Genomic DNA, 10,607 nt, shown 5'->3' on the forward strand with positions numbered 1-10,607 from the left:
AAGCTTGTGGCCCTGATAAGATTAAGGATAAAGCTGGGTTTTCTTGAAAGCACTAAATGTACTGGTGGGAAAAGAATAACCTCTCAACACCTTATTGACTTCTGTTTGATTGTGGAAAGTGGGCTTTGGGGAAGCATTTTAATGTTTGTGTGGAAATGCTAGCAGGAAATGTTTAATTCCTGCAAAGAACTTGCTCAAGTCTGTCAGAAATTATTAATTTCCACTTCTTGAAGCAAGGCCAAGCTTTCAAATAAAAGCATAATGGCCAGCCTGGGGGATCTGTGTTTGCTTCTGACTCTTAAATAGTTTCCATGGATTTTCAAGCATCATAACTTGAGGTGAGGATGCAGCACACTTGTGCACTGATCCATTAGTCCTGCACTGGTCCCTACTTCTTGAGGGTTCCAGAGGTTCTCCATATACCCTGGTTGTCCCATGGCACACATTTTTTGTGGATTTGTTTAATATTTGGACTTGGCTTAGAGCTGGGAGCATCAAAAGTCTTGGGCAGTGGCAGCTGCCCTCAGCCACTTGGGAGAGAGAGCAGAGTGTCCTCATAGAAAGGACTTGGTTTGCTTGGATTTGGCTTTCCTTGGGCAAAAGGAAGTTTTTTCAGGAATACTCCCTGAGCCAGTGCCGTGGGTTGGGGGTGGGTCAGAGCAAATCCACTGGATGTGGAGGGAGATCCCTGTTTGGCTCGTGTGGATCCAAAGCACAAGTCTGGCACTGTGCTCCAACACACCACAGATGTTTCTGTTGGAATGGGAAGTGGAAAGAAATAACCTTGCAGACTTTTCCAAGGGCTTAGGGTTTGGATTGAGATTCTCTTCCATTCATCAGATCCTGGTTTTGGCAGGTGGCTGTACAGCCTGGCCAGTTCCTCCTGGTTTCTGTTGGATGATCACCAGTAGGGCCTGCGCTGTTACCAACAACATGAACCAAATTAAACCCGATTTATTCTAAAATGTGCTGCCTCTTGAACAGAAGGAAAATCTCACCTGAGCACTGGCTACAAGAGGTGCAAAGCATCAAAACACTCCTGTCTCATTGCCAGTCTTTTTCCTGCTAGAGATGTGCTGCCAGCTTTTGGGAAAGGCTGGATTTATTTATCTGCTGATTGATCTTGTGGATCAAAGCAGAAAGGGAGAAGAACTGAAAGGCCAAATTGCTGGTTAAAACCACTGCTTGAAGCTGTGCTGTTTCACTGTGCTTTTGTGTTTTGCTCTCCCACCAGCTCTTTGGAGACTGGGAATCTCACCTGCGAAGGATAATGAAGTTGATTGCTGGCGGAGGCTTGTCCATCACAGGATCCCACAACATGTGTGGGGACTACCTGTACAGCGGCCACACCGTCATCCTAACCCTCACCTACCTGTTCATCAAAGAGTGTGAGTGCTCTTCTCCTGCTCTCTTACTCCTCCCTCAGTCGGGAATTACTCCTGTGCTCGCTGGGAAATACAATTCCAGTTAACATACCTGCCTTTTCTGCAGTGAGAGGAGATGGCCTCAGGTCACACCAGAAGTTGGGTATTAGGGGAAAATTCATCACTGGAGGGGTTGCAATGGTTTGGGCTGGAAGGAATCCATCCCATTCCACACCTTCCACTGTCCCAGGCTGCTCCAAGCCCCAGTGTCCAACCTGGCCTTGGACACTGCCAGGGATCCAGGGGCAGCCACAGCTTCTCTGGGCACCCTGTGCCAGGGCCTGCCCACCCTGCCAGGGAACAATTCCTTCCCAATATCCAGTCTAAACACAAACAGGTTAATTGGACTGGCCAGGGTACATTACATCTTCCTCAAAGATTCCATTACGTTTCTGTTTTCCAAGGATCTCCTTACCTAACCTTACAATTTTAAGTTACACCTTAAGACAGTGATACTTCCTTTGTGATCTCAGCACTCCTGCTCTTCATCTCAGCACAGGCATCTCTCTATCAGCCAGGATTGCAGTCCATGACCCCTGCTAATCACAGCAACAGCCCTGATAACATTCCACTTGGAAGTGACCCCTGCTTGTGCTTCCTTGCAGATTCCCCACGGCGACTCTGGTGGTACCACTGGCTCTGCTGGGCGCTCAGCATGGTGGGGATGTTCTGCATCCTCCTTGCTCATGACCACTACACTGTGGACGTGGTGGTGGCTTACTACATCACTACAAGGCTATTCTGGTGGTACCACACAATGGCCAACCAGCAAGTGAGTTCCTCCCCCTCCTTGGGTGCTCCTGCTGTAGCCTGGTGTGGGGGGAATATCCAGACTCAGCCCTGTCCTGTGGAGAGTGCCTTTCTTCCCCCCACTGGTGGGGTTTGCAGGGGAGAGGGAGGCATCATTAATTGGGTTCTTCTTGTGTCCTGTGTCTTGACCACAAAAACATGTGAAGGTCTTCCTGAAGGCAGGCAGGGCTCTGCTTCCCCTGGGTAACCTCAGTCTTTGAAGTCCTTCTGAATTTGGGCCAGCTGGCTGCATTTGTGATAGAACAACAAACCACTTAGATCTGGTGGGGTTCTTTTGCCTTGGCTTTTTTTTTGCTTGTTTGGTTCCTTTTTTTATTTGTTTTTTTGTTGTTGTTTGTTTGTTGAAGTCAGCTGGGGTTTCCTTGTGTTTTGTGGCTTGTGCCACAGGTCTGTTGAGGCCTCACTAAAAATGAACCAGTTTTTTAAAGTGTTCCCAAGCTGTGGCAAGTTCTCCTGGCTGGTGAGCTGGAGCAGTCAGAGAGGAGCTGACAATGCTGAGGAATGGGAAACCTCTCAGTGCCAGGACAGGTTTAGGGTGGCTATCAGGGAAAGGTTCTTCCCCCAGAGGGTGCTGGGCACTGCCCAGGCTCCCCAGGGAATGGGCACAGCCTGAGGCTCCCAGGGCTCCAGGACAATGCTCCCAGTACAATTCTACCCCAAATGCCTGCTTGCAAATGGGGTGTCCTTTGCTGTTCAGTCACTTTGGGAGGCTCTGTGTCCCACAGGAGGCTGTGCCCACACTCTGCAGCCCTTGTCAGACAGCCACAGAGGGTTCCACGCTCTCACTCTGCTCCTGGGCTCTCAGAACAGCTCTGCTCAGTGGCTGTGCTTCCCAGCTGGAAGCACTGGAGTCAGGATTGCCCTGAATCCTGCTGAGGACTTGCTTCAGCAGAGCCCTTGGTGTGGAAACATTCCAGTTCTGCTGCCTCATGTGACTCAGGAGGTGGCTTAATGCTGCTTCCCTGAGCTGCCAGGATGTTGGGAAATGCCAGTCTCTGGATCCTTCCTTGAGCACACATTGGGGTGCTGCTCTCTCCTTCCTCATGCTGGGGCTTGTGCCTGGCCTTAAAATGAGAAGCAAGAGTGGATTTATTTGACACATGAGCTTGACGTGGAGATTAAACTCAGTGTACAGGTCCTGTGCTTGTATATTCCCTTTGGGTGGGTGGATACAGGTAATCCTGGCTCTGGCATGGAAAGTGGGCAGCAGGGGATTGGATAATTCCCTCAGGACGGGATCCAGATGGGTTGGGATGTGCCCTGCTCATGGCTCCACAGGCACACAGCCATGCTCAGGACTCTGAGCTACATGGAATTTCAGAGACACTTACAGAACAACCACGCTTTGGGATAGCGTTTCCATTCCCAAGGGAGAGGAGACCCAGTCTTGGGGATCACTCATTCCTTTCCTGTGGGCCCATCAAACAACTGAGGTCCTGTAGACAGGGGTGAGCAACATTTGGTGTGTGCAGGATCTGGCTGGGATCTGTTTGGGAGGTGAGAATTTGGGGAGCAGCAGGAAGTGGGACAGCACTGATAATAAAGTCGTGCCAATAAAGGAGCTGCCCTTTGGTAATAATCCTCCTTCTGGTCACTGTCACCCTGCAGGTGCTAAAAGAAGCTTCCCAAACTAACCTCCTTGCAAGGGTCTGGTGGTACAAGCCCTTCCAGTACTTTGAGAAGAATGTCCAAGGAATTGTACCTCGCTCCTACCACTGGCCCTTGCGGTGTCCGGCGCTGGCGCGGGGCCGGCAGGTCAAGTACAGCCGCCTGGTGAGTGACACGTAACGGTGTCCCCACGGCCCGGGGAAAGGACCTGTCCCAAGTGCTCACAACTCCAGAGAAGATGCCATAACCAGAAATCCACCGCTCCCTGCCCCTTTCTTTAGCAGCTCCCCGGACCTGACCTATTGGGTTACCTGGTAAGCACTGTGATCTTTCTTTCTCTCCAAAGGATCTGCGTTGGACAACAATAAAGAGAATTTAACTTATCATGCACTGTTATACATTTCTTGTCGATAGAGTTGGGATTTGCATTTCCCCATCACCATGTTCCTTTGTATATGATGCGACAACATAAATGAAAAGCTTTTATATCATAAGTTCTGGTCTTTCCAGTCACGTCTGGGAACAAAGCATATTATTTTCTTGGGAAAACATACTTTTCATATCTCTTGCCCCAAAGATTGGGCTGTAAGCCATTTTCTAGCAAATGACTATATGAAGGTTTCTAAATACCTGCCTTGGGTGAAATCAAGAAAACTTTCTACCTGTTGCACCACGCTACGAATAAGATGATAGACACAGAAAGGTTTGGTAAATCCTGATTTTGTAGAATCTGCAGTGACTGACTGTGTCAAAAAGTGCAAAAAAAAACAAAAAAGAAAAAAAATGTAAAGTGATTTTCTAAGTATTTCCTAACTTTATTTTTCAAAATGTGTATGAAAAAAAAAAATTAAATTTAAAAAAGATTTTTACATGTCAGAGAATAGAGAGTTAAAAAAATTTAAAGAAGATGCTTCTTGGGAGAGAGAGTGATTTGTCTATGTTTCTAGTGCCTTTCTTGTCTTGATTGTATGGTCAGTAGGCAGTCTTAAATGTTTTTATTTAAAATAAAGTATTCCATGAAAGCAGAATTATATATACTGTATAATTACTAATTTTTGCATTTATAGCTAAATTAAACTGGAAATTTGCTTATAATGTTGAAATTGCCACACGTAGGGAAAAAACTCCCACCCCACCAAATAAAAAGGGTCCGACCTTGCTCACACATTGTGGGCAGGTCAAGCTGAAAAAGTATCACTTTATTGTCTACTCAGTAGCTGAATTTTAAAAGCAGAACAGCCATGAATTCCTGTTTTTTAAAAATTTTACAAATGATCACTGAGTGAACCACAAATGGTTTCTCCATCCCCTATCAGAGTGTTGTTGAAAAACAACAAAGATAATCTATTTCTTTAAAATATTTGTGCAGAAACTGCATGTAATTCTAAGTTTTCACTCCTACCATACATACTGTATGTTTGGGGAAGTCTCCTATCCTAAACTTGCCAATGTGCAGAACAAAAAATAGTTTTTTTAAAAAAGAATGAAGAAGAGAAAAAATATATATATAAATATATATATATATATCCATTCTGTATTTTACGTGAAGCAGAGTTATCTTCTGTAGGTTTTTTGTGTATTCACAAGGTGATATTTGTATTGTAAAACAACAATGGTGAAGGAAAATAAAAAAGGCTTTTGAAAAATGTAGTTTCCTTTATCTTTTTAATATTCAGTTGAAATTTAAAGCTGGGTTTATTCTTCCAAACCTTGCCTTTAAGTTGATGTTATTGCACTGTAGGCCATCCGATGTGGACTGTATGGAAACTGCATTGATGTGGAATTGCTGTCGGGCAAAACAGTGCCTTATCTGAAATAAATGCTATGCAATCGATGCCGAGCGGGTGGGAGGAGCCTTCCTGGGAGCCATCTCCAGGCCTTGAAAAATCTACCCCACAACTGCTGGGACGCTGCCCAGGGCAGGGTGGGTGTCCCTTCCCCCACCAGCCGCCAGCCCTGACCCCCAGCACCAGAAAAAAAAAAAAAGAGAAGCCAATTTCTGTGTGTCCGTGCTGGTGGAAGTGTCATTTCTCCCTTCTTTTCTGGTTTTTTTTGGGATGCTTTATCTCCACCTCTCTGCCCTGTTCCTCAGCCTTGGCTAAAAGCTGCCCCGGAGAGCTGGTGGTGGGGTGTTCTTGTGCTGCTCTGTCCTGCTGGTGCAATTCTTGTCAGTTCTGTCTCCTGGGAAGGGAGGGATGAGGGAGGGATGGAAGGAAGGAGGGAGGGATTTCCTCAGCCAAACCTTTGCAGCAGCGTTCGCAGAGCTGGGTGGCAATTCAGGGCTCAGCTCTGCCCGCTCTGCCTTCCATTCACGGCTTCACCGTGGCAGCTTTGGGGTTCCAAGTCGGTTTTTCAACAGCCCAGCCCCACCCCCAGCTGGTTTTTGAGACAGTTGAGGCTCCCAGACGTACCAGGAGGAGTAGATTTTTCAAGACCTGGCATCACGCACATCCGAACCATTGACATAAGTAAATGTATGGATATATATGCACATGACATTAAATGGAATCTGCTGAGCCCTGCCTTGTGGTGTCTGACTTACTGCGTGCATCTGTCCCCACATGCTGCCAGCTGTGCCCCAGTGGGGCAGAGTGTGCTGCAGCCAGGGAGAGGAGTCTGGGAGTGGGGGACAGGGGCTCAGGGGTGGCTTTGCTGCTGACTCTGGAGCAGGGGGCCCGGGGATGGATTTGGGACAGAACCACTGTGCTTTGGTTCAGTCCAGGCTGTGGAGTTTGTGCTGCCTTGTTCTCCTCCTTCCCGGAGAGCATGTGCCCAGCAGCTCCAGCAGGTTGGGATGGGAGGTGGCTTGGGGTCAGGGTGATGCCCAGAATCCCAGATTTCCCACTGCATTCCCTCCAAGGCTCAGGTAAGGTCCCCCTGCAGTGATCCCTCAGCCTCTGCTCTCTGCAGAGCACAGCCAGGGGTTGGTGGGGCTCCTCTGCCATCACCAGACACCACCCCTGGATGGTGACCTTTGTATTCCTGGGCTGACATCCCTGCTGGAGTTCCAGGGACAATCCTGTACGATTAAGGGCTTAACCACCCCACAGAAATCATTCCCTTGCCCTGGGCACTGGTGCACTGTTGCCTCTCCCTTGGGCTGAGCAGCTTCTGCTGCTGCTGCTTTGCTTGGTGTCCATCAGAAGTGAGCGCAGCAAACAAGGAGTCTGTGAAAGCTGGAATCCAGCATTGTGCTGCCTCAGTCCAGCAGAACTCATGGATCTCCCCACACTGTGCCAGTAAAACCGTCCTCTGTGGCCTCCAGTGGGATGCTGAGGGTGTCTGAAGGGCAGGCAGGAGCCTGGTTTGTGGGTGGAGGGGCAAACCCGGACTCAGTGCAGGTGCCAGGAGGCTGAAACTGGGAAGAGGGATCTCCAGCAGAAAAGGCTAGAAAAGGACAGTTTAGGGTGGAGAAAGACCTGGGCAAAGCAGGATCTTTGCCAGGAGGGTGGGCATTGATGTTGCCAAGATCCATCTGCATTTGGCACTGCCACACAGAAGGTTTTGAACCCAAAAACACAGGGATGGGAGGGGTTTGAGGAGTGTGAGCCAAGCAACGGCAGCCATCCCTTTGCTTTGCTGTGCTCTGGCAAGGGCAATCCCAACTTCCCCCCTGCTTTTTCTCAGGAGACAGCTCAGTGCTCAGCCTTATTCCCTTCCTGGTGCCAGCAGATCAGAGCACTGACCAAAGACAAGCCACAAGTTCCTGCTCTGGCAACTTTTCCCATCCAATTCTGCAGATATTGGCCACAATATTTGCCAAAAGGATCTGTGATTTCTTTCTGCATCCTCTCAATGCCTCTCCTGCCCCTGGCTGTGTCCCTGGTGCTGCTGCTGCTACTTCAGATGAGGGGTGACAAAAACATTCTCCATTTGTGGTGAAGCTTTAGCCTGTTTGCCTTTAACCTCTGGGCAGATTTAAGCCACATCACCTGGGGAATTTTGGGGTGTGCACATCTGGACATAAATTGTTAGCAGCAAAAAGTCACCATGCCTTGGTTGTCCAGAGGGGCAAGAGAATTCTTGCTCTTGAGGCAAGGCAAGGGAGGGTGGGGAAGGACAGGCAAGGCACCCCAGGACAGTGCTTTAATTATATTTGTAAGGCAGCAAATATATTTAAATATTCAGTTCAGCCATCACTCAGTGATCTGTGCAGGCCTTTTTAGTTCAGAAACAGTAATTGCCTCAATTTTCTTACCTTTCCATTCAACCTGCCCTTCCTAAACTCTCCATGCATGCTCCCAGCTGTGTTTTCCAGCAGGAAAGCCACCATTTTACACCACAAAGAAGTCTGATCCCACTTCCAGCTGCTGCTTGGAGTAGGTTTGTGTGTGTTTTGACCAGGAAAAGTGGGGAAGAAAATCCATGTGGTGCTGCCTAAAGCAGCCCTGGTGTGCCCTTGCCAACGCCTGGCAGGGTTCTTGCTGACAGCTCTGTGCAAACACTTTATCTCCTGCCATCCTGAGCAAAAGGGACTTTGGCCATTCTTGGTTAAATAAACAACATTATGTAAGAGGCCTCTTCATTGCTCTGAGGGCTCTGAGGGCGCTGAGGGCTCTCACATCCAGGATCTCAGGCCCTGGGGAACATCTCGAGTCCTTAGGAACCACATGCTCATGGTGAGGTGATGGTTGTTCCCATTTTCTGCTCAGGATGTGGCTTAGCCAACAGGCTGGAGGCAAGGTTTGTGTCCTGCAGGGATGAGCGAGGCTATGACACTGGGGAATTGCCCATTGTCACAGGTGGCCTCTCAGGAAAAAGGGGATTTTTGCATCCCAGAGCACTGAAGGGTTCATGCAACCACTTTCAGGAATCCTCCCAGGCCTTCTCACAAAAAAAAAAAAAAAAAAAAAGGAATTTTCAGTCTCTCCATTGCCCATCAGAAGAGTTCTTGTTTCAGGTTTACAGAGAGGATTGTGGCCTGCTGTGCATGTTTAAGAGAAGAGTTTGATTTTACCCAGCCCCAGCTTGGATGGTTTGCAGAAAGGGAGCTCTCTCCAAGAGACCAGGAAATGCTGAATTTAAAATGAAGTTTGGGTGCTTTCATTTTTTCATTAACCCAAGGAAAAGGGCCACTTCTCTGAAATTATCTGATCTTGCTCAGGAGAGATGAGGAACTGAAAAATGTGGAGCAGAAAGGGAAGTAAATTTTTTTTTCTCCAATATAGAGGTACTTTGAATCCTCTTTCGTAATTATTTAGAAGCACAACATTCACTGAATAATGAAATTTGGCCATCTGTGTTTAGTGGTTTCCCTTCTGTCAGCTTTGCCTGATTCCTTCAGTGGATCCATTAATCCCGAGTGGTTTAGATGCTTTTCCTGCTGAGGATGAAATGCTTGTGCTGTTTGCAGCCACTGGATGTGCCTGGGGAGATCACAGGGTGCAGTCCTGAGGTAGCAGTGATGGGGAGGAGCCTTTTTTCAGGAGGCTAAAGATTGTAAAGAAAACATCACTTTCTTTAGAGGCATTTGGCACAATGTAGCACCGGGAAGAAGCTGGAGGGCTGCTGGTCTAGGGAAGGAGGATGGTCTGGGGGAACCTTTCCCCTTCCTCACGTTTCCACAGGCAGGGAGGCATCCAGGGGGATTTACCAAGCCCTGAGCACTTCAGCTGAGGTCTTTGCAGCCCAGAAAATCTCTTTTCTGCACCAAAAAGCTCACTTTGGCAGTGCTGAGCCTGGACTGGGTAACATCACCTGGGGGAGATGGGGGCTGTGGGTTTCCAGAACATCCCCTCACTGTCTTTATAAAGGGAAACGATGAAAAATATTCCCAAAATCATGTTTGGAGCTGTCATCAATGTCCCTTTTCCTCCTCCACCCTCAGCAAGTGGTTTGTCCTTTCTGGGCTTCAGAGCCACTTCTCCTCAGCTCTTCATTTTGTGTGGCCAGGCTGGCAGGACACTCGGTCCCTATGACAACTCCTTAAAACCCAATTTCTCCACTTTTCCTGATGCTCTAGCACATGTCTCACCTGCAGGAAGAGCTCTTGCTCTTGCCCAACCCATTCCTGGCTCATCCCTGTCCCAGCACCTCTCCCATGGCAGCCCAGCCACTGCTCCATGGCTTTTCCTGTCCTCTTCAGTTCCCTCCGAAGCCAATGCAGTTTGGGACGCCTTTGGGACCCCAACATTCCCAGTGTCCAGGGATCTCTGCCAGCCCACACGGTGCAGCAGGCTGTTTCCAGCGGCCAGCAGGTTCCTTGGGAATTGCAGCAAGGTGATAAGGTATCAGTAAATCTTGCTTTTCCCCAGTCCAAAAACCACGGAGCCAAAGGGCGATGCTGAACGTGACCTTGAGGTGCTGACGCAGGCACTGCCTGGAATGTTAACCCTTGGATCAGGGATGCACCAAGGAAAAGAGGAATTTATCCATACCTACCTGGGACTTGAAAGGCAAACAGAGGGAGAAAGCTGGCATTGAACAAATAGAGTTTTAATAAATAGAAATATATTACTAAGATGTATTTCACACTTAAAATACAATTCTGCTTTCAAGTCCTACTTCTAGTAGAGCATAGAAACCCTGAGGACTGAACTTCCATGAGAATTAGGAGTTACACCCAGATGAGAAGCAGCCACCATTCCACAGGCTGGTCAAGCTGTGATGAGGCAAAGAGGAGGAAAAAATCCCATTCCCGAATTCCTTGAGCACCAGAGCTGAGCAGTGTAGTCCTGGAAAGGTTATTTTGGGAGAGGGAGATGCTGTCTGCAACTCAACATAAATACACTGGGTAAAAAACTTCTGTCACCTCCTTGTGGGATT

The 10,607-nt window shown here is 48.2% G+C and overlaps 1 protein-coding gene across 5 annotated transcripts in view; it reads left to right on the forward strand.

Moving 5' to 3' along the window:
* The window catches only part of SGMS1 (sphingomyelin synthase 1), an 83,533-nt gene extending 77,175 nt beyond the window's left edge, over positions 1-6,358 (forward strand). For all 5 annotated transcript variants that reach the window (XM_085064454.1, XM_085064459.1, XM_085064456.1 and 2 more), the window contains 3 exons: positions 1,235-1,388; positions 2,030-2,196; positions 3,843-6,358. In XM_085064454.1, coding sequence (XP_084920580.1) covers positions 1,235-1,388; positions 2,030-2,196; positions 3,843-4,022 — 501 coding nt within the window. In that variant the 3' untranslated portion in view covers positions 4,023-6,358. The remainder of the gene's footprint in view (positions 1-1,234; positions 1,389-2,029; positions 2,197-3,842) is intronic.
* The last annotated feature ends 4,249 nt before the right edge of the window (positions 6,359-10,607 follow it).

This window comes from Lichenostomus cassidix, chromosome 6 (genome assembly GCF_008360975.1).
Source record: "Lichenostomus cassidix isolate B80296 chromosome 6, HeHo_3.0, whole genome shotgun sequence".
NCBI classification, from domain to species: Eukaryota; Metazoa; Chordata; class Aves; order Passeriformes; family Meliphagidae; genus Lichenostomus; species Lichenostomus cassidix.